This window comes from Musca autumnalis, unplaced genomic scaffold (genome assembly GCF_047663935.1).
Source record: "Musca autumnalis isolate F117 unplaced genomic scaffold, ASM4766393v1 scaffold_1, whole genome shotgun sequence".
NCBI lineage: Eukaryota > Metazoa > Arthropoda > Insecta > Diptera > Muscidae > Musca > Musca autumnalis.
Window position 1 is genome coordinate 166,643,985 of NW_027411644.1, and position 23,647 is coordinate 166,667,631.

General features: G+C 34.8%; 1 protein-coding gene across 3 annotated transcripts in view; it reads right to left on the reverse strand.

The window, feature by feature from the left end:
* The window catches only part of Gel (Gelsolin), a 131,713-nt gene that overhangs the window by 18,633 nt on the left and 89,433 nt on the right, over window positions 1–23,647 (reverse strand). For all 3 annotated transcript variants that reach the window (XM_073958863.1, XM_073958862.1, XM_073958864.1), the window contains exons 4-5: window positions 6,809–6,883; window positions 655–850 (exon numbers count right to left, since the gene is read on the reverse strand). In XM_073958863.1, coding sequence (XP_073814964.1) covers window positions 655–850; window positions 6,809–6,883 — 271 coding nt within the window. The remainder of the gene's footprint in view (window positions 1–654; window positions 851–6,808; window positions 6,884–23,647) is intronic.

A 23,647-nucleotide genomic window follows, 5' to 3' on the forward strand; every position in this document is an offset into this window, starting at 1 on the left:
AACAAATGAACGACGAACCATCTAACTACACACACACACACCAACACAGAGGGAATAATTCTTTGAGAAATTATTTCTTTCAAATCCTTTTAAGTTTCCTTTAATAAGCCATTAGAAGAAACTTGGAAAATTTCACAACCATTAACCACAACAACGGCTCCTCCCGATAAACTTGACAACAACAAAAACAACAACAACACTAACCGTTTAAAATATGCTGTTGACTGCCTCCGCCACAGCACAGCAAACAAATCCAAAATGTAAACACTAAAGTAGCAAGAAGTCAAAAAGTTTCTTCTTCTTTTGTTGTTGTAAATTTTTAACCACGAAGTGCAATATTAACGCTCCAACAGTAGCAGTATTACTACGTTCATCACATACTCGTACACCTCCAGCGCCAAGACCACAGGTGCATCCAAATTCTGTGGGGGAGTTAACACGAATGTGCAGCTAAAAGCGTGCTGCATATTCACTTTTGCAAGTGGAAAACTAAACTGTAAAACGCCCAAATACGTGAGTGAAACAAGCGACCAACCAACCACAAGTAACCTCCTGCCGTTAATTCATGGTGAGATGTGTAAAAACAAAAACATCATCAACAACAGCCACAACAACAGCAAAAAAAGTGTTATTTATTGCCCCACCATATCTTACCGTTTTTAAAGTAGCTCAAAAACAATTGCGATTCATGATCCTGAACTTCGCGATGTTGCACGGGACCACCATTAAGTAGGTCATCAAGTTGTACGGTTAGAATGGCAGCAGCACCAGCCTCATCTACAGATGTTTCGGAACCCAACCAAAAGTGAACATCCCATGACAGTGTTTTGTCTTTTTTATTTTGGACAGTCTGCAAAAGTAAAAAATAAAATAAAACAAATAGAAATGTTAACATATGTGTGCAACAAATTCGAACAATAAGTAGGATGTTATAAGTAGTGGAGTTCGGGACAGAACTGTCGTAATGTGTGTTTCTGAACTTTTTAATGTGGTACTACCAATTGGCAAAAGTGTGAATTGTGACAATAATTACATACCTACTTTCACATACAAATTTGTTCAATAATTAGGAGTATGAGAAAAATGGTAAAATATGTTACAACTGCTATAGTACGTTTACATTGTAATGGACGTAGTAAATCCAGTGGATTCACAATCTTTCAGATTTACCTTACCATTTATTTGAGAATTTTGCCTTTTTAGGCGAAGATCTTTTTTAGTATTAATTTTTTAATAAATTTCTCGTTGGAAATCGAGCTTTCTGATCAATACTTTACTTACTTACTTAGCTGGCCCATTACAAAACATTTGTTTTATAGGCCGAACTAAGAAGAGATCTCCATTCCTCTCTATTTGTTGCTTTGCACTCTGGAATACCGCGCCTTTTCATCTCATCATCCACTTGTTTGCACCATCTATTCCTTGGCCTGCCAATTCTGCATGCACCGCACAGTGGAAAAAATACCGATCTAGCGCGCCAAAAGTCAAAAAAATCACATACGCCAATTTAAAAATGATTGTTGCAGTATTAATCTAAGGTGTCCACAGAATGCAACGGCATTTAAAATAATTGGTTTTGCATCAGTCTAAGCGGAATAACGGTCCGTTTTTGGTTGACATTTTTTTAACTAGTTTTCATAATATAGTTTAGTAGTAAATTTGTGATCGTCGCATGCACTCTTCCTAGAAAGTAATTTTAAAGCTTTATTGAATTTAACATTTCGTGAAGCAGGTGATTTAAAAAATGTTGAATATAAGATGTTATTTATTGCAACTCGGATTTTACACTTAAAACATGTGACATCCGATTTTTTCCAAATTGAGCACTTTGTTAAAGCTATTAGTAAGGAGTGTCGCGGGATGGCGCGTAGATTTTTTATTTTGTTTTTAGTACACATAGTTCTTAACTAATTTGTAAAATTTTAGCTGCAACAAACTGCAACATTTTATTTTATTACTATATTTATTAATATCATTTTTTATGTAAAAATGCTGAAATTAGAGCGGTACCTTTCTATGGGGGCCATATCAATGCGTGTACCTGTGCCGAAAATTCTCCGTCGGAATATTTTATACCACCAACGAAGACTAAATGTCAACTTTCAGCTATATCGGTTGGATAATGTGGCTAAAACCTCCAAAATTACCGAAATCGGTGGTACCGGTCTATGGGGGCTATATGAAAACATGGTCCTATACCCAAAATGTTTATAGGAGTGTATGCATAACCCCCACGGAGACTAACTACCAAATCCTAGCCGTTTCGATTGGATAATGTGATAGAAATCTTTAAAATACCGAAAATCGATAGGTACCATTCTACTGTAAAAATACAAATTTACCAAATATATTAATAAATGAAGTAAAATTGTCAATTTATAGCTGTTTATATCGAATTTATGGACAAACATACAATAAAACATAGACTTTTACTTTTGGCGCGCTAAATCGGTACTTTTTTCCACTGTGCACCGCCATGTACATGCCACACATACGCCTTTTTAGCGGGATCATCATCGCTCATTCTTATGATATGGCCTAGCCAACGCAATCGCTGCATCTCGATACGTTTAACTATATTGATGTCGTTGTATAGCAGATACAGCTCGTGGTTCATGCGACGTCGACATTCACCGTCAACGCAGATTGGTCCGTAGATCTTTCGAAGAATTTTTCTCTCAAACACACCAAGCACTGCCATGTCTGCTTGCGCAAGTACCCAGGCTTCGGAGCCATACATCAGCACGGTTAGTATCAGTGTTTTGTAGAGCGTTATTTTTGTTTGACGAGATGTGGCTTTGTTTTTAAACTGCTTACTTAAACCAAAGTAGCATCTGTTGGCCAATACAATTCTTCTTTTTATTTCACAACTGATGTCGTTTGTTGTGTTTACGGAGGAGCCGAGGTAGACGAAGTCTTTTACTACCTCAATATTATAGGAACCAACATCCACAGTCGGTCCGAGCTCAATGGATGCAATGCGCGTCGACACCATCAACTTGGTCTTCTAACCGTTTACCGCCAGACCCACTTTAGCAGATTCTCCTTCGACCTTTATAAAGGTATCAGTTACTTCTTTTATTGATCGGCCTATGATGTCTATATCATCAGCATAAGCAAGTAACATGTGACTATTGGTGTAGATTGTGTCACTTCTTTTGACGTTTGCCTCTCGTATAACCTTTTCTAGCAGGATGTTGAAGAGGTCACACGAAAGGCTGTCTCCTTGTCTGAAACCTCTTTTGGAGAGGTTCTTTCCTATTTTAACTGAGGACCTCGTGTCAGTTAAAGTCATTTTACAAAGCCGGATGAGCTTTGCGGGAATACCAAATTCAGACATGGCTTGGAATACCTTTGAACGCAGCGGGCTGTCGAAGGCTGCTTTATAATCGACAAAAAGGTAGTAGGTGTCGATCTGCATCTCTTGGGTCTTCTCCAGGATTTGCCGCAAGGTAAATATCTGGTCAATGGTGGACTTACCAGGTCTAAAGTCGCATTGGTATGGTCCAATTATCTCGTTGACCATAGGCTTTAGTCGTTCGCACAATATCCCTGACACGATCTTGTAGGCAATAGGGAGTATGACTTATGCCCCTATAGTTAGAGCATACAGTCTTATCTCCTTTCTTGTGGACGGGGCACAGGATACTCAGGTTCCAATCGTCGGGTACTCGTTCTTCCTGGCAGATGGTGCTAACTAGCTGATGAATACACCTTATCAGCGTGTCGCCTCCGGTTTTGAACAGCTAGGCTGGTAAGCCATCGGCCCCTGCTGCCTTATTATTCTTCAGCCGATTTATTGCTGCCTTTACCTCATCTTGGCTGGGCGGTATACATTCAATACCATCTTCTGGGATTGGGACTGTGGTATCTTCGTCGTCTTCGCTGCTATTGGATACCAACAGAAAAGACCTTTCTCCTCTCTCCTTTTCTCCCTATATCTCTCTCGTGCGCTACGCGTTGCTACGGATTGTAAAGTAGCCTTATATGCCGCATTTTTCTCTTCGGTGGCAGCACGACACTCCTCATCATACCATGGATTCCTTGGTGGAGGTCTCTGGTATCCAAGTATGGATTTTGCGGCTGTTTGCATGGAGTGGGCAATGCTTTGTCATTGCGCTGATATGTTATCGGGATGAGGAGTGCTTTGATTAAGCAATTGGGCTAGTTGAGTGGAATATGCTGTGGCTATCTGTTGTGATTGCAGCTTACCGATGTCTAACTTTCGTGTTGTGTCTGTTCGTACTTTGTTTGCTACGTTTAAGCGGGTGCGTGCCTTTGCTGCAACAAGGTAGTGGTCCGAATCAATGTTTGCGCCTCGGAACGATCGTACATCCAACACGCTCGATGAATGTCTTCCATCTATCACAACATGATCAATTTGGTTTCTTGTTTTTTGATCTGGCGACATAAAGGTGCCCTTATGAATATCGAGATGCTTAAATCTGGTACTGCTAACTACCATGTTTTTTGCAGCTGCAAAGTCTATCAGCCTCATACCATTGTCAGATGTTTCACTGTGGAGACTGAATTTCCCGACTGTTGGGCCAAAGATATTCTCCTTTCCAATTTTGGCATTAAAATCGCCTAGAATGATTTTAATGTCATGGGCAGGGCAACGGTCATATGTTTCTTCTAAGCGCTCGTAAAATATATCTTTGGTCTGTTCGTCCTTTTCTTCAGTGGGAGCATGAGCGCAAATAAAGCTGATGTTGAAGAATTTAGCTTTTATTCGAATTGCAGCAAGTCTTTCATTCACTGAGGTGAAGCTGGATACCAGATGTTTTAGTCTCCGACTAACTACGAATCCACAACCAAACTCATGCTTTACGTCATGACAGCTATAATACAGTGCGTCACCTCTAGGTGTTGTTGTGACGCCTTTCCCAATCCATCGTATTTCCTGTATGGCAGTAATATCGGTCTTGTACTTTTCAAGTACGTCTGCCAATGCGAAGACTGCACCTTCTCTATAAAGAGTGCGAACATTCCAGGTGCAGATTCGCAGATCATGGTCCTTAAAACGTTTGCGGGGTTCGTCAACTTTAGAGGGGTTTGTTTTTCTTTTCTTTCGTTTTTTCATAGTAGGCTGTTTCTTCTAGGGGAGGGTTACTAACCCGACGCCCAAACCCAAGTTTTTAACGTTCTTATGGGTGAACGCGCGGCACATGTTAGCTCACTACCTTTAACGGGTGTTAAAGGCAGTTCCCCAGGTGACACCACGGGGAGATCAGTGTCCACTTGGGATGAAAGAGGGACCAAGATAAATCCTGGGCTTTGCCATTTTAAAACCGGTCAGGACCGTTGCTTGGTATCTTCCATCCCCTACGTCACCCTTTCTGATCAATAATGCATTTGAAAAAGGAAAGCCGACGACTCGAACCCACACACCCAACACTTTGTGTCATGACATGTTTCGCCTTTGGTAATGAAGGCTCCTCAGACATATCGGATGTGAGACGGCTTCGCTATCATCTAACTTTTACTCTTTCAAATGCAATTTGTTTTTTTACAACTCTGAATGTTTTGTTCAGTAATTGTATGGCTCTCATGACAAAAGCTGGCAGAACAAATTCAAATATGGGCTATGGTCCCAAATACCTGTACCGCCCGATTTCAGTTTTGTGTAGTTCTAGATACGTTTTCTGACCGAATTAGTTCTAATTTGGAATTTAGGAGTCCCAATGGTCAAATCCCAAATTATTGCTAATCAGAGAATGTCGCTAAAACACTTCAAAATACCGGAAATTGGTGGGTACCGTTATATGGGGGCTATTCCAAAATATAGACCTATGTCCATAATTTTTAATGGAGACATTTCTAGATCACTTGGTTTGTAAATGCCAACTTATAGCTAATTCGGTCAGCAAATGTATCAAACAACCGGACATCGGACGGTACTGTTATATATATTTGATAAGGTCGTTACAAACGAAAAAACCAACTTAATATAATATAAAAAGCTAAATGCAGTATATCTTTTAAAATAAATTAAAGAATTTTTGGTTTGGCGAATTTTGGCGATTTTCGATACTTGATTTGGCGAATTGGGACAAAAAAAATCTGACAGCCCTGCATGGTACAACATGACGGTGATCGTTGAATACACGATTCTAGGTTTTGTAGTCGGATACACCCGCTCTGTGCCACTCATCTATTTTTCAACCGATTTCATTAGTTTTTCCCATTTTGGAAAGCTAACTAAATTTCCTCCTTGCCCAAAGTAAATAATAAAACTATTAAGTATCTTCTACGCATCCTAGAGCACGAAGAAAAACATTTTTCTGCTCCCACAAAACAGAATTTATGCATCAGAACCCCTGCAAAAATTTTTTGTCAACTTTTGTATCACAGTGTAATGTTTCCATGTTGTGGTGTAAACCATAAACGTTATTTGCAACACTACCAAATTTGTAACTCCAAGTAAAAACTTCATTTTCGATACCACATTAGCCTGTCAATGGAACTTCTACTAAAATAAACTCCTACACCCAATAACATTTCGAAATGTTTCTTAGTTTCAACTATTCTGCAGTTATTCAAATTTACTCCTGGGAAGAACCGGAACTGTTTTCAAACTTTTACCATATATGTTCTCACCTTTTTACATACAAATTGTACATACAAAAAAAGGAAACTTTAAAGGACAATGGTAAAAACTGCATTATGTTATGTTCAAATATTATGGGAAATTTATATAGATATCTATGTATGTGTGTATGCAGGTATGCCGCGTTGTATTCATGGAAAGTTTTACCAATATTTATTTTGCGCAGCTATTCGTGAGTGGTTAAAGTTTTGTACTTACATTCAAGACAATGAAAGAGTCACCAGTGTAAAATTTGCCGTAGTTATTTTTGGGATATGGTACAGGTTCAAAGTTCTGAAAGAGAAAAATAAGGAGAAAAATGTTGGAATTATTACAAAAGAAACAGAAGTTGAATTATTCAAATCATTCATAATGATATTGGTAATCGATGTTAAGAAAAATATGAACTATTAAAAAGAACGAAAACAGCATCTTGTTTTTAGGTCTATCAGAGTTATAAATGTCTGTAATTTTGTTTGCATTTTAGTTGACCCGTGGCTTTATTCTTCTTGAATTTTTGGTTTGGCTTGAGGTCATGGCTTATAAAGTGATACAATAAAAACCAACTACAAATTGTTTTTTATGTTCCTTAGGACAAACTAAAAAATCAAGGAGAATTTTTCTTATAACTATTTTGTTGAACTCGCTTCAACAATAATATTTGTTATTTAACTATAAATAACAAATTATTACAATTTAAGAATTTTTATTGCAATTCAAAAAATTTTCCATATATTACACACTATTAACAAAATAATTGTTTAATCTTTAATCTCATTGAAGTTTAATTAAAAAATAAAAATTATTTTTTTATGATTTTTTCCTATACGTGGAAATTAAATTAATTTTAATCGGACGGCAATAACAAGACAAAAAACAATGTTTATACGTTTATGAATGAACGAATATACCACACAAACAATTTATGTATGCAGCAGCAGCATCATAAAAATCTATTTAAAAATAGCTTAAAATGAACACAACAAAATCAAAATTCATTAGATATTCTCATATACCTATGTATGTATGCATGTATGGGATTGACAGTGCCTATCCCACCACGAACAAAAAACAAACGAAACACGTTGATGTGTAATTAAAAAATATTTTTTATCTCCACGCTAAAAGGGAAAAATCTGTTTAATGTTTTTATGAATTTGTGTACCCTACCCTTCACTATAAGATGGGGTAAACATTACATGGTCACTTCGTTTGAAACACGGTACGTCGTTCGTTCTATATTCGTTGTTCGACCCTCAAATACGAATAAATTACTTGATTCCCCATACAAAATTCTCAAAACGAACGACGATTTTTCTACTTTGTTCAAGTAGAAATTCTCTCCGAACAACGATAAAATATGTCCCATCTCTAACAAATAAGAGCATTTATCGAAATAAATTAGTTATGACAGAAAAAATACAAAATTTAAAAAAAATTTTAAAAAAACTGCAAAACATGAATGGAAAGTAAACTGTTCTACGATTAGTATACATTCAAAGCATAGCAAATTTGCTAATCTCTTTCACTGCAGATACATTTTTTGCCCATTGTTTCAAATTCGCGTACAAATCTAGAAACAAAAGTTAAATACCAGCCTGAAAGTCGGTATACACAAATATTGTTTTGACATGACTCTCTCATTAATTTTGAAAATAGAAACATATAAAAATGTACAGAAAATACCAAAATTTTGAGAATTAATGGAAAATATGAATGAAAAGTGTGCAATCAAATGTAAAATATACATACATACATGCACGTGTTATGTGACCAAATTCTCATGAAAACAAGGAAAAAAGGAAGGAAAAATAAATTGTGTTTCTCTTAATTACGAATGGTGTCGTGGATTATTAGGGTTATGACTTTTCGACATTTTTTCTCAAAAATGATTACCTGTAGCACGTATGAATGAACTTTTGCCTATTAATCACTAAAATATCGATTATTCCATTGAAATATAAAAAATTAATACACCAATCGATTTAAAAAAAAATATTTTTTGAAAAAAATTATGAAATGGAAAATATTTTTTTCAAAAATTATTTCGTATTGCACGAATGAATAAACTTAGGCCTACTAATAACTAAAATAACGTTTATTCCATTCAAATATTGAACAAGTAAGAACGGCGTTAAGTTCGGCTAGGCCGAACTTGTTATACCCTCCACCACGAGTTGTATTGAAGTAAAATGGAACAATTAGTTTCCTTTCGTTTATGAAGAAGACTAAATACCCAATTTTAGCAAGTTCGGTAAAACAATGTGGCTAACCTTCAAAATACCGAAATTCGGCAGGTACCGTTCCATGGGGGCTATATCAAACCTTCGATCTATAACTATACATTTCTGGCGGAAATTGTTTAGACTCAAAGAAGACTAAATACCAAATTTCCGATACTTCGATAAAACCTTCAAAATACCAAAAATCAAGAGTTACGCTTCTATGGGGGATAGAGGAACCCGCGGACCTATACTAATAATTCTCTTCTGGAATATTTTATAACCCCCTTGGAAGACTAAATAACAAATGTCAGTCTTTCAGTGGGATATTGACGTCACAACCTTTAGAATTACGAAAATCTGGAGGTACCGTTCTATGGAGGCTATATCAAAGCCTGGACCGATATAGCCCATTTGCAATACCAAACTTCCTAGGAGTAATAGAAATTTCTATACGAAAGTACAAAACTCTATCTTAAAAATTCCGAGTTGTATCTTGATTTCAACAGACGGACGGACATGGTTATATCGACTTAGAATTTTACCCTGATCAAGAATATACATATGTACTTTATAGGGTCTCCGATGAATTACAAACGGAATGACAAATTTAATTATACCTTCCATATTATGGTGGAGGGTAAAAAAGGTCATTCACAAAAATTTTGATTTTCTTTTTTTGCTAAAAAGTATATCTTTGAAAAATGTGAATTCAAAACATTGCCCATAATTCTGATAAATTCAAATTTTAAAATGAGCATGAGTTTTTTCACCGAATCACCTCATAATTAAGATTTTATGTAATCTTATGTAGAAACCCATCACGCTGTGATACAGGTTGCAAAAAAAGACATAACCCTAATGCATATACATACGTCATCAAATTTCGTCAAATTGTTTATTACACTTTCAATGTATTTTCTTCGTTGAAGGGATCATAACAGTCGGCTTATGCTTCCTGTTATTCATTTATTTTGTTTATTATTTGCCATGAAGCGTAATATTATGATTAAATTGTTGTTGCCATAGTTTTTTCTTTGATATTAATCTTATTTAAATACAATATTTTATCCGAATTTCACGCTTTAATAAGCTCCAATATTGTAAGCAAACGTTTCATATTAAAAACGATGAATAATTATATTAACTAATTGGAAGCGTACAGGCAGTAATATCCAAAATGCTAAGAAAGGAAATTTGGAAGAAATAATGGAATTAAAGGGAAAATTAACAAAGTCGTGCAGTTAAGATATGAAGTTCATTGGGGTAAATCTAGTCTATAGTATAGGAGACAACTACCAAATAACTTTGGAATCAATATAATATTTCCAACGAGTGTTGATGAACAAAATAATTCAAAAACTACGGGGATGGCCCCTGGTAGAGTTGAACAATCTCGTTCAATAGAACGATCCGGATCACTATCTCGTTCAATGGACTCCGGTAATTTTTTTTGACAAAACTGCGTATACTTAATTTCACACTTTGGTTTTTATGATGTTACTCATTGGAAATAGTGATCCGGATCGTTCAATTCAGCTTTAGGCCATTGGTGATCGCTTCCTTACGGTAGCGTAAAAACAGACCACACGTATTATCTCTTTATTTCTGATTTGCCATTGCTTAGTAATGGGGAGAGTGTCTTACCACTACTAATACACCAACTATTCTGAGCACCCCTGCTTTAGGCCAGCATCCGGCAAAAAGGGGCACACGTGCTGTTGATGAGAATAACAACAGAACAACCACCACTCAGCCTTCGTTCAGAATAGGGATGCACAAAACAATATATGTGATTGTAGTGGTAAGAGTACCAAATTTACTCTCCGATTGAGCACAAAATTTGAACATGTTATTTTTAATAGATTTTCTTTATTTGTTTGATATGGTCATATTAAAGAAGTCATTTTAAATAACAAACAATAAATTACAATTGTTAATACTAATGTACAAACACTATTTAAGTAAAACATAAAGAAAACAGTTCGTACATCAGTGCTTGTGTGCTTTCGTTGACGTCTCGCCAACGACTGAGCGCAAGAGAATAAAAAACAAATTTACGCTAGAGTACTGTTTTGTGCATCACTAGTTCAGAAGTCAATGAAGAACAATGATGAACACGAAGAGAGAACTTGTATGGTGAATCGTACGAAAACGTAAAGGCGAGTGATCATCTTGTTCATCTATGATGAAGAAGGTTCTGCTGTCGCTTATTTGAATGATTTTTAATTTTAGCAATGCATTAACGCACACGCTGTTTGTCGAGAGAGCAAGAGAGAGTCGTATGCGCGAGGCCACAAACAATGCGTTTGTTTAGTGCCGATACCTGCTTTAGGCAATGGGTGCACTCACGCTCTTTGGGAGCGTACATTTATTCCAGCCATGCACGCGTCTTTACGAAAAAGTTAGCTACTTTTCTCTTTCCCATACAAAAACCCAAAATACCATTCTCTTCTTGTGCACCATTGATTTATTCACGTATACAACATGTGGAGAGAACAAAACAATTTAGTCTCAGCTGAGCATAGATGGGCAAAATTTCTCTTAAATAGAATTTAAGGGAAAATTAGAACGATATTTTTGTTAAAATTTCTTTGCTTTTTTAATATTTTTTAAACACAGACGGTATCTTAACATGTCCAAAAAACTATTATATTAAAAACAAATTTGCAAATTTACCCGTAAATGCTTATTTATGTTGTAACAGCGAAAAGAGAAACAAAACATAGCAACGCTGGCGTGCAAGAAAGCCCATCTATGCAGCTGAGCAGTCAAAGAATTAGGTTGTGTGACGCTTGTTTTGTTTTTTTTTTTGTGTACTAGTATGCGTCCACTTAGCGAATGACTCTCGGTCTATTGAGCGTGTTATGTCTCCAATACTAATACAAACAACGCATTGTGCGTTGGGATGGGTTGCTGGTTCAATTGAACGAGATTGCCCAACTCTAGTTTTGAGTTAAATTGGAAGTCATTCCAATAATCAATTACAAAATATAGTCTATGTTAATTGAAAAATTATACGCAATATAAAATTACATTTTAAGACTAACGAATTATACTCCTCCAGTAATATATGCCTCTGCACATAAGTGTTATGTTATTTCTGGTAAAAGACAAAATGACAAATGGCACCCTCTTTCGAATTTGGCTCGGTCATTCTTTATTCTTTTACAGAGAAATGACTTAAGCAAGAAAGCCATGGTGCTTATGTACCGACGCCTTCAAGGTTATGTTAATAGGCAAAAAGCAACTTAGTTCGAATTTGGGTGGGAAGTTTTTTATTGTTTTCCCAGAAATGACTTAAGCAAGAATGTCAGCCGCTTGTGTGTATCCGCCTTAAGCCATGACATAATGGAGAACTTAAAAGAAAGAAAACTAATTTTTTCACTTCAATTCAGAATATTTAATAGTGGAGGGTATAAAAAGTTAGTAGCTGCTGAACTTAATGCTTTTTCATTTTTTGTTGTGTTTTAAACATATTTTTTCCAAATGTTATTTTGGATTCATTAATTCGTGTGTTGTTCGAATCAGAAAAGTTGGTCATAAAACTATCAAAAACCTGTGAAAGACAATATAATTGTCTATAGAAATGGTGGGAAGGAAACAAACAGTCGATTATTAGAACTGTGTGATTTTAAATGGCAAATTGCCAAAATAAATATTTTAAATATTGTTTTAAATAAACATCTGCTCAATTCTTCATTTAAAATATATATATCACACTATATGCTTTCTTGGATCGAATAACACAACATACTATTTATTACCAGGATTATTGTAACATCTTGACATGCACATATCGATTTCACATTGATTTCACAATAAGAGAAGGTTCAAATTTGAATATTCATTGTGAACATTTTGAAAAGTTTTTATTTAATTTTGTAAATACTACATATTAACAATTTCGCATACACACGTCACTGTACGCCAGTCTTATTTCAGCCACATGGACAAATGAAATCTAATCATGTCAAATCATCATGTATGTCATCTAATCACTATTCGCTGTTATTCTTGGCATTATGCCTCGTTGTCCCATAAACCCATTGTGTTTAAAAGAACCCAATTCATAAAATTTGTCTTGAGCTATCCCTATAATTATCATTTAACAGTAAATAATTTTTAATGTTTACGACAATTCGAAAGATATAAATGTGATAAGCCAAAATATTATTGAGGAATATTTGTTTATTATTTGCGTATGTCGAAATAGATTTAAAAAAATAAAAAATAATGTTTTTTTTGTTTAGCAAGCGACCATCCCACATAATTTAACCTTGGCCTTGATTGCTATCAAATATATTCATATATACATATGTATGTATGTATGTACATATGGCAAATAACAAAATTCCTTTGCAATTCCATTTGAAAAAAATTTAAAAATTTTTTCGCGAGCACATCTACGATTTTTGGTATAGAGTTAAAGGAAAAAAATCTGGTTTCAAATCTGCTCGCGTTCACGAAGTTGGCCTAAGCGCGCAAAAGTTATAGCGGTTTTTATCCTCTTATAAAGAAAATATATTTTAAAATTTCTTATTTTTTGTATTGAGAAAATGTAAGCATATATCAGTAACAGCATTTGATATCCATCCGTAGATGCACCAAAATTTCCAAAATGTGTTTTTATTTCCGCGGAAAATCAAAAAAAATTAAAAAAAAAATCTGGCAATAAATTTAAATTATACTAACTCAGAGTCCGTATAAACCTCTAAAAACTAAATTAAAAATACGTACAGAAACTAGACAACGCGTAAAAAAATGTGAAACCAAAATTATAAACATTGGCTTTATAAATTGCATATTATAACAACAACAAAAGAGAAACAACTCATTGTTGGAAAATATTGTTACAAATATATTTTTTGGTTTGTTTCAAAAAATTAGAAAAAAATATTTGAGAGTTTTCCAAGTGTTTCGCTAAAATCTAATACATAAATTAAAGTATTCTGCTAAAACTTGATCAAAATATATGGTTTACCATCGTGAAAGCTTAACTGCTTACTGTGATAACTTATAAGGATAGGAAATTAAGAGTAATATTGAAATTACTATCATTTAAAAGATATGAAAATTAAAAAGCCTGTAATTCGCGAATTAGTTAAGGTCGGTTGATGCGCATCCGATTTTGGATAAAGCGAATCAATCTCTTTCAGTATTTATGCCTATTTCGATTTTTCACTCAGCGGCCATTGTGTGCCGCCAGTTGCATCATACACTGCAAAAAACCTTAAAGTTGGTAAAAGTCGCGCAATGTGCATACGATTTTGATGCGCATCCGGTTTCATCAGCGCCCATCAAAAATACATCAATATACACCTATTTCAAATAGATCCTTCAAAAACCGCGGATGTGCCTCTACATTCAATTTTTGGCGAAATACCCATATTACTCGCGTATCTCTGTTTTTTTATGACACGTGTTTTCGCAAATATTATAATCGCGAGTAAAGGATTCCATTTACGTAAAAAATTTTATAGAAAATCGCGGTTTAGTACGCGGATTTGTCAAAATATATTTTTGCTGATTTTCCGATTTTCAAGGTATCTACATCCGCGGTTTTAGTAGATGAATTCGATCGCGGAAGGCTTCATTAGAACCGTCGCGTATAAAAAATAAATTCACGCGGGTTTCAAAGGAAATTGAATGACGGTATTAAATTTTACACGCAAAAAATATGTTTTGTAAGAAAATTCACGCATGAAATGTTGGCCTTTCGACTCCAATTACTAGGATGCTGTAAGGAGCACACTCATGAGATATGCACCAAACGACGTAAAATCACGAGTTCTATAATCGTGTTATGAGTTTGGAATATTATCTTCTTGCGCGTCCGGATTATTAAAAAAATTCAAAAAACCCCGAAATTCCGGCTTCAAAATTTTTAGGTGGATGCAGTGGATATATCGAAAAATCATACACTGCTATCTTATTGCCCATGGAGTATTCTGTGATTCATTTTTTGGGAATAGGTCTATAAAATTTAAGGTTAAGCCAGAAATCACATGGGAACATAAAAAACTTGTTGAAAATTAAAATTAATTTTAATGGTCGACATTATGGGATCCCTCCTAAAACACTTCATTTTAAAGAATTGTAGTCATACTTTATAGAATATGTTAACAGTTCGCGAATTCTGAAAGGGTGAAACTCGGATTCATCGATTGCAAAACATTTTTGTTATTTACCATATGTTGTTAAAAATAAAGAACACAGAAAACATTTAAAAACACATAAAACATGCAAAACACTATGAAAAAAGTAACCAAACGAATTCTATAAATTCCCCAAGAATTTCATAGCTATATTAAAATGGCTTCCTCCGCCGACTGTGAAATTTCTTAAATGTGTGCAAATGAATACCATTAAATATTATAAGTAACTTATTGATAATATGGACTTAATTCCAAATTGATTCTCATGTAGAATTTAGTATTTGGTATCATTTGATTTTTGGAATGATTTTAGAAAGCATTCATGTTAAAAAAATTGAATTCATTTGCGAAATATCACGAAATCGCCCCCATGTATAAAAAATGTGTACAGGAAGACATCATCCCCGAGCGATAAAAATACAAAAACAGGTAAGAACGACGTTAAGTTCGGCCGGACTGCATTTTTATACCCTCCACCACGAATTGTATTGGAGTAACTAGGAACAATTAGTTTCCTTTCCTTTATAAAAGTACTAAGCTCTTCCTTTAGGTTAAAGTTTGTTCATTGGGAAAGAACTGAAAGCGGAAATCATAATTCTCAGTCTGTTATATTCCCGAAGCTCAGACGAGCATCATCAGAGAGTATCTGAGAAACAGAAAACTGGTGTATAATACCAATTAAGGCAGGGGTGATCAAAATAGTTGGTGTGTTAGTAGTGGTAAGACACTCTCCCCATTGCTAAGCAATGGCAAATCAGAAATAAAGAGAGACTACGTGTGGTTTGTTTTTACGCTACCGGGGTACACACGATCAGTTTTGACTGTCGATTTTTCGGAAATATCGATAAGTGTCAAACTATCCAGCAACTACAAAATATTTTGTGGTTGACTGATGATTGTCAAAAATGAACGGACACACCGGCAAGCAACCGATTATTTGAGCAAAACTGACAGTCAAAACTGATCGTGTGTACCCCACTTTAGGAAGTGATCACCCATGAATTAAGGCAACAAAAGTATGCTAGTCACTTCAGAAGCGGCACATGACATACTCCAGCCAGATTTGTGGAACGCAAAGTATGACGAAATCCTGAAAGTATCTACCTTGTAGGTGAATACGGAAATGGCATTGCTGAAGTAATCAAAATAAGGAGCACAAAAGAAACGTTACTTCTTATCAAACGACGCACTGTGGTCCCGAACTGCGACAAATAACTGAAAATTTAAATGATAAATAGTTTTTTTTCGAAGTGGAAGTTAAAGTGAAAGGTATTTTAAATACTTTTATATAAAAATGTGTACACATTATTTGCATAAAATGTGCTGCAAATTAAAAGAAAATGTTGTAGCTATGAAAATTCTCTATAAGATTGACCTTTATGGTAAATTCGAAGGCTTTACCGTTATTGAGACATAGAATTTCAAATTGGAACAATACATTGACTGTATCGCTACATTATAAAACAATGCTATACATGGTGCTAATTTAACTAACTTTAAGTGAAAACCGCTTACACCTGGGAGGTTTTTGTGGATTTTGAAACAGCAATTTTCATGGGTGAGAAAAATCCAAAAATAAGAAAAAATCGCTGGAGGGATTTTTAAATAAATCGCGGTCAATGTTCACATTTTTAGGTTTTTTTTACGAAAAAAGAGATAAGAACTTCAAAATATGTACCTAAAATCGAGAGGTACCGTTATATGGGCTTATACCAAAACCTGGCCATATGTATGTCGTTTCTGACCACAAAGAATCGCAAATACCAAATTACACCCTATTCTATACACCCTATTCTAACCGCAAATGTTGATAAAAGCTTCAAAATACCTGAAATCGGGTGGTACTGCTATATGGGGCTATAGGAATGTACACCCGCCTTGCACGCAGAAGGTCGTTGGTTCGATTCCCCGGCTAGGCAACATCAAATTTTCAACGTTGGCAAAATACCCCTCAGTAATGTTGGCGACATTTCCTGAGTATTTCAGCCATGTAAAACTTCTCTACAAGTGGTTTCTTAGGACACGCCGTTCGAACTCGGCGATCAACTGAAGGTCCCATATCATTGAGCTAATATGAATCGGGGTGCACTCATTGATATTGATATTATAGTTATACCCTACACCACTACGAGTATGTGGAAAGGGTATTATAAGTTTGTTTTGGTAAAAATTCATATAACACCGCGAAATATTCCCCGGAGACCCCCAATGTGGTATACCAATCTTCATATCTCTACGAGATAAAGCGATTTTGAGATGTGTGTCCGTCTGTCCGTCTGTCCATTATAAATTGTAATCAAACTCCAGGCCGTAATTTTGGAACGATCGTCACGAAATTTGGTATGGAGGTCGGATTCACATTAGAATAGATCGCTATTTTAATTGGTGATTATCGTGATATATTTAGCTGGTGAAATGGACCAAAAACATAATTTTTATCCGATTTTGTAGCTGCTCTGTAGGTCGCAATAATAGTCCGATCGAAATTTGAAAGAAGGTAAGAGTATATGACAAAGAAGAAGCTTGCAATTTGAGATGGCGATCAGATAATATTTAGAGGGTTAAATGGACCACAAATTTTGTGTGAAAATTGTGAAAAGTTTTAATATACAGCTTACATCTTTTTCCCTGGAAGAGACATTCCGGGCAAGTAAGCTATACTTGGAAGAGGAACGCTTCACCTTTCTATTGATGTCAATTGTGTTGATGTACGTGATCAGATAACTGAGTTGCAGTCTAATATATCATGTTTTTTTATTGTTTGTAGTGTTATCATAAACACGCTAGAGGTCGCAATTACAGCTCAATAGTCGCCAAATTTTGCTGGAGGTAAGCGTTTAGGTTGAAGGAAATGCCTATCATTTTGCATACTTTTGTATGAAAAATATACAAATTTTATTTTTGGTCCATATTTTAATTCCTGTAGGGCATATAACGGTAAAGTAGCTTGCATTTGGAAAAATAACTACTGACATTTCCCCTGATGAAAATTGCAATAATGTGCCTTCTAGATAACGGGCCTACTGCCTAATATATAATGGGTTTTGTGTAGAGAACCTCAATTTCCTCCCATGGTACAAATTGTATCTATCATGACAGAGAATTTTTCAGTTCAGTTGTCCAATTGGATTTTTCATACAAATATTGCAGCATTTGTTCGCTTCGCCAACTATTTTATACTCTCGGCCTTTAGGGTAAGGGGAATATATACAAAATACGACCAAAGATGTGCCTCATCGAAATAATGGTTTTAGACAATTTGGAGTCGATTTAGCCCTGTCCGTTCATATGTCTCTCTCACTGCCTAGCTGGCTGGTGAGCACTATACACTTCGAAATATTTTGCCCAAACATAGTTTATTCTCGAATATGGGCTATATCGGTTCACTCCTTTGGGCAGCTCCCCCACAAAAGTTCAAAATTTGTCTGAAAAATTGTGTGAACGATAACTGTCGAAGTGAGCAATCGATTTGGTCCAAACTTTCCATATATTATTATTTCTTCCAGATATAGGTCGGTCCACACCTTCAAGTACCTCTCTCACAAAATTCGGAAAAGTGAAATTTAAGAGTCCTCTCGAATCGTTTTGAGTTTTTCAGCAGCTTGTCTTTGCGTTCCCCTTTACGATGGTACAATTGCAATGGCAATTTCATACTTCCTGAGATTATGGCCGAAAGCTCCAAGAAGCAATGAACAACAAACAAGAAACCTAACTAAAATGGCAAATCCGCAAGATAACTCTTAAGGGGATTTTCTGATTGGTTCACACTTTGCACATCCGATTATTTCATCCAGTCATGTCCTTCGAGTACCTCCCACACAAAATTTGGGAAATGTCCAGTTTGAGTACCCGTCTTGGATCTATTTGAATTTTTTTTGAAGAAGGTTCTTTTCTTCATATTTCCTGAGATAATCATCCAAAATTTCTAAAAAATAATTTTCAAACTTTTTCAAAAATCAGAAGTTAGTTTACAAAACTTGATTTGGTATAGCCTTACATTTCGATACCTACATAATCCGAAAGGCATGCCCTAAGTTGTCACTTGTAGAGAAGTTTTTCATTGTTAAAATACTCAGGAAATAACGCCAACATTACAAAGGGATATTTTATGTGGCCAGGCCTGGGCATCGAAACCGGACATTCAGGGTGCAAGGCGGTTGCACATAGCTAATTCCTAGAGGTTGTGGTGTAGGGTATTACATGGTCGGCCCCGTCCGACTATAGACTTTGCTTACTTGTTTTTACTTATTTCAAGCATTTTCTGAAAAAAAAAATAGCTTCGATGATTAGAAGTATTTTTGTCGCACCTTCGCATACAAGTGGGACCACTGTGCGACGTATTTCTACCGAAATAGAGATCAGTATAGGTGACATCGATTTTAGGTACATATTTTGAGAATTTTAGTTACTATTTTACACGAAACTAACTTTAATTTGACATTTGAGGTTCCCTGTAGTTATGAAACTTCTCCACCAAAAATTTTCAACATAGGTCCATATTTTGGTATAGCCCCCATATAAGGCTACCTTCTGATTTTCAGTATTTCAGTATTTTGAGAATTTTAGTTACTGTTTTCGACCGAACTACCTGTAATTTGACATTTAAGTTCCCCAGTGGCCCCAAGACTTCTCCATCAAAAAAAAGTCGGTACCTCCCGACTTTCGGTATTTCAAGGATTTTAGTTACATGTTTTGACCGAAGTAGCTGTAATTTGCTATTTGAGGTCCCCAGTGATTCCATCCATAAAAAATTGTCATCATAGGGCCTTCCGATTTTCGGCATCTTTAGGATTTTGGCTACATTTGTTGACCGTACTAACCGCACGCAGAAAACTATATGTCTGGATCCAAACAAATGTATGTTTGGAACTGGTTGCAAACAAATATATGTATGTTTGGATCTAAACAAATGTAGTTTTGGGACTGGTTGCAAACACATATATGTTTGCAACATTCTATAACATATCTCAATTTTATTTGTTTGGGTACCAACATACTTTTTATGTTAGAACATATTTTTTATGGATGGAGAGAGAATTTTTGTCGAAGAGAGTAACAACGGGGCTCTCGCGGCTGCGGAATGCTGTTTTATAATAATTACATGTAATTGGACATTTGGGTTCCCAGTGGTTACAAAACATCTCCTTCCGCTCCCCTGGTACCCACGCAATTTTAGGTAGTTTGAGAATTTTTGTTGACCGATCTACAGTATCGGCCAAAACTAAAGCACCCCCTCAGTAAATTTTTTTGAAATGATAATTTTTTTATGAAAACTAAATTATAAATTTATTTTTTATTTTTCTTTTTATTTATTTATATCTTTATAATTGGAAAATACAAAAATAAGGAATTCAGAATTTAATAAACAAAAGTTAAAATTCAAAAAATATTTTAGGTCGCAAATATAAGCGGACAAAACTAAAGCACCCCCCAATTTGAGGTACAACAAAAACTATTGAAATCAATATTTCGTTGCGTATCCTCTATTCTGAATGACACAATCACATCTTTTTGGTATAGAAGATACTAAATTATTAATTACTGCAGGCGAAATAATTGATTTTCCGAAAATTTAGCTTAAATCCTCAAAATACTGAAAATCGGAAGGTACCGTTATATGGAGGCTATACCCAAACGTGGACCCAGGTCCACGATTTTTGGTAGATATGTTTTGTGACCACTAAGAACCCTAAGTACCAAATTACAGCTAATTTAGTAGGAAAATGTGGCTTAAATATCCAAAATACCGAAGATCGGAAGGTACCGCTATAAGGGGGCTATACCAAAACATTAGCCGATATTGTTCATATTCATCCAAAAATGATGCTACAGCATCCACTAGTCAAATACAATACGCTAACGTTTAAAAATTAGCAAAAGAACGAATTGCAGAAGAACGATAGACGCCGGCTTATTCAGTCGACGACCAGCAAAAAAAACCTTTCGTATCGACTAAAAATGAAGGAGCCAGACTGGATTCGCCAAGACCCATTTGAACTGTTTTCCGATGAATCTATGTTTAATTTAAAGTATTCAGATGGTAAAAGGCTTGGACCAAATGGGCAACCGTTAAATCATAAATATTCCAAAGACGCTGTAAAACATGGAGGCGGAAGGTTTTTTGCTGGTCGTCGACTGAATAAGCCGGCGTCTACCGTTCTTTTGCAATTCGTTCTTTTGCTAATTTTTAAATCTAAGGGATTTAGTATTTGACCAGAGAATGCTGTAGCATCATTTTTGGATGAATATGAACAATATCGGCTAATGTATTGGTATAGCCCCCTTATAGCGGTACCTTCCGATCTTCGGTATTTTGGATATTTAAACCACATTTTCCTACTAAATTAGCTGTAATTTGGTACTTAGGGTCCCTAGTGGTCACAAAACATATTCACCAAAAATCGTGGACCCGGGTTCACGTTTGGGTGTAGCCCCCAAATAACGGTAACTTCCGATTTTCAGTATTTTGAGGATTTAAGCTAAATTTTCCGAAAACCGATTATTTCGCCTGCGATAATTAATATTTTAGTATCCTTAATGCCTAAAAGATGTGATTGTGTCATCCAGAATAGAGGATAAGCAACGAAATATTGATTTCAATAGTTTTTGCTGTACCTCAAATGGGGGGGTGCTTTAGTTTTGTCCGCTTATATTTGCGACCTAAAATGTTTTTTGAATTTTAACTTTTGTTTATTAAATTCTGATCTCCTTATTTTTGTATTTTTCAATTATAAAGATATAAATAAATAAAAAGAAAAATAAAAAATAAATTTATAATTTAGTTTTCATAAAAAAATTATCATTTCAAAAAAATGTACTGAGGGGGTGCTTTAGTTTTGGCCGATACTGTATGTGTCTTTTGACATTAGAGGTTCCCAGTGGTCAAAAAACTTCTCCACCAAAAATTGTCAAAAAAAAGGCCCACACTTTGATATAAACCCCATTTAAAGGTGGCGCCCGATTGAAGACATTTTAGGCACGTTTTCTGACCTAATTTACCGGACAAGAACAACAACTAAATATTCCATTTTAGTTCAAAATAGTTTATGGTAGAGGCTTTAAAAATTTTACACGGCCTAACTTAACGATTTTTTTTTTTAATTTTTGTTGTATAGTTTCTCATATGAAATAGTCGTTGTCGATGAACTTGGCGAACTTGATTAACAAATGTTTATAAAATAAATATTTATTAAAAAATATACAATAAAACATAATGAAGCTATTGTTTCATTAATCCAATTGAAATAATATTAATGATATAAAGCTAGGACCAACTACCCTAAACATAAGTTAATTAAAACATAAAGGAAGTATTTAACTAAAAAACAAGTATGGTTAAATAAATCACTAGAATATATTAATAAATTAATATATTAACAATAATGAAATTAATAACGCAAGTTTAGAAAGTCAATTAAGTAAAAATAAGAATGTTGAACTTGTTTTATCATTTCACATCCCGCTTTCATGTGAAACAATATTTATAACTAATGATGACAAACTACAGGTGTGTTTAAAATTAGAAAATCTACAAACACTCTATTAAAGTTAAATGAAAAAAAAACGCAGAAGTTAAATATTAACCCCAAAAACAGGCCTATGTTTAGTTAATTCTTCATTTAAAATATTTTTTAATTATTAATCGGATTCCTGTGAAGCTGTGTTTTTCACTTCAGTCTAAATATTCCGCGTAAATAACAACAATTGGAATATAGATATCAAATGATGTTTACTTTTTCATCATGAATTTCATGCCCTATGATTTCCATTAAATTTATTATTATTTATTAATAAATTAAATAAGTGATTAATTTTAAACAAAAACAATGAACATGTAAAATAGTTAATCGAAAAAATTGTATTTACCCGGGAAGAAATGTATTTGACAACATAGCATATACCCTACATGACTAGTGCTTTCTAAAAGGTAACGGTTTTTGCCATAAACCATTCGTACTGAAAATGTTATTCAGTTGACAGGTTTAACACTGCTTAATCACAATTTTTAAATTATCCACATATGTACGTACATACAGGGACCAATCACATTTTGCCTGAGGGCACAATAAAATATTCCTGCAAACAAATGTTCCCTTAAAACGCATATTATTTTATGCAGAATTAGGTGTTAATTTGCAACCATTTTTTTCTCATATTTTAATAATAAATATGAACCATACAATTATTCACAAACTCCCTCCACACCATTCGATATGCTGTGAGAGAGGGTGTGTGCATACAAATGCGTACACATGTTCGTAAAAATGCAATGCTTATTAAATTGAATGCAATACATCGTGCATGTTGCATGCAACAATCTAAGCATTTATAATACGCATGAATGCGTATTGTTATTTTATTATTAAAACTCTACTTTCAATATAATTTTTATCATTTTTTCACTATCTTCATGCCATTCAAGTCAATATACATGGTAATTTTTTTCCTATTGTTATCTTTAAAAGTTACTAAAAGTAAGGCAAGACATAATGCTGCGATTTAAGTTAAAGTATAAACTATAAATCCATCCAGATAAAACAAAGCAAAACAAAGTTCTGCCGGTGGAGGGTATACCACCGTGAAATATTACACTGTACAACACAAAAAATAATTATAAGATAATTCGGCCAGATTATGAAAGAGGACCGAAAAAAAGAAGACACGTGTATCGGCGTTTT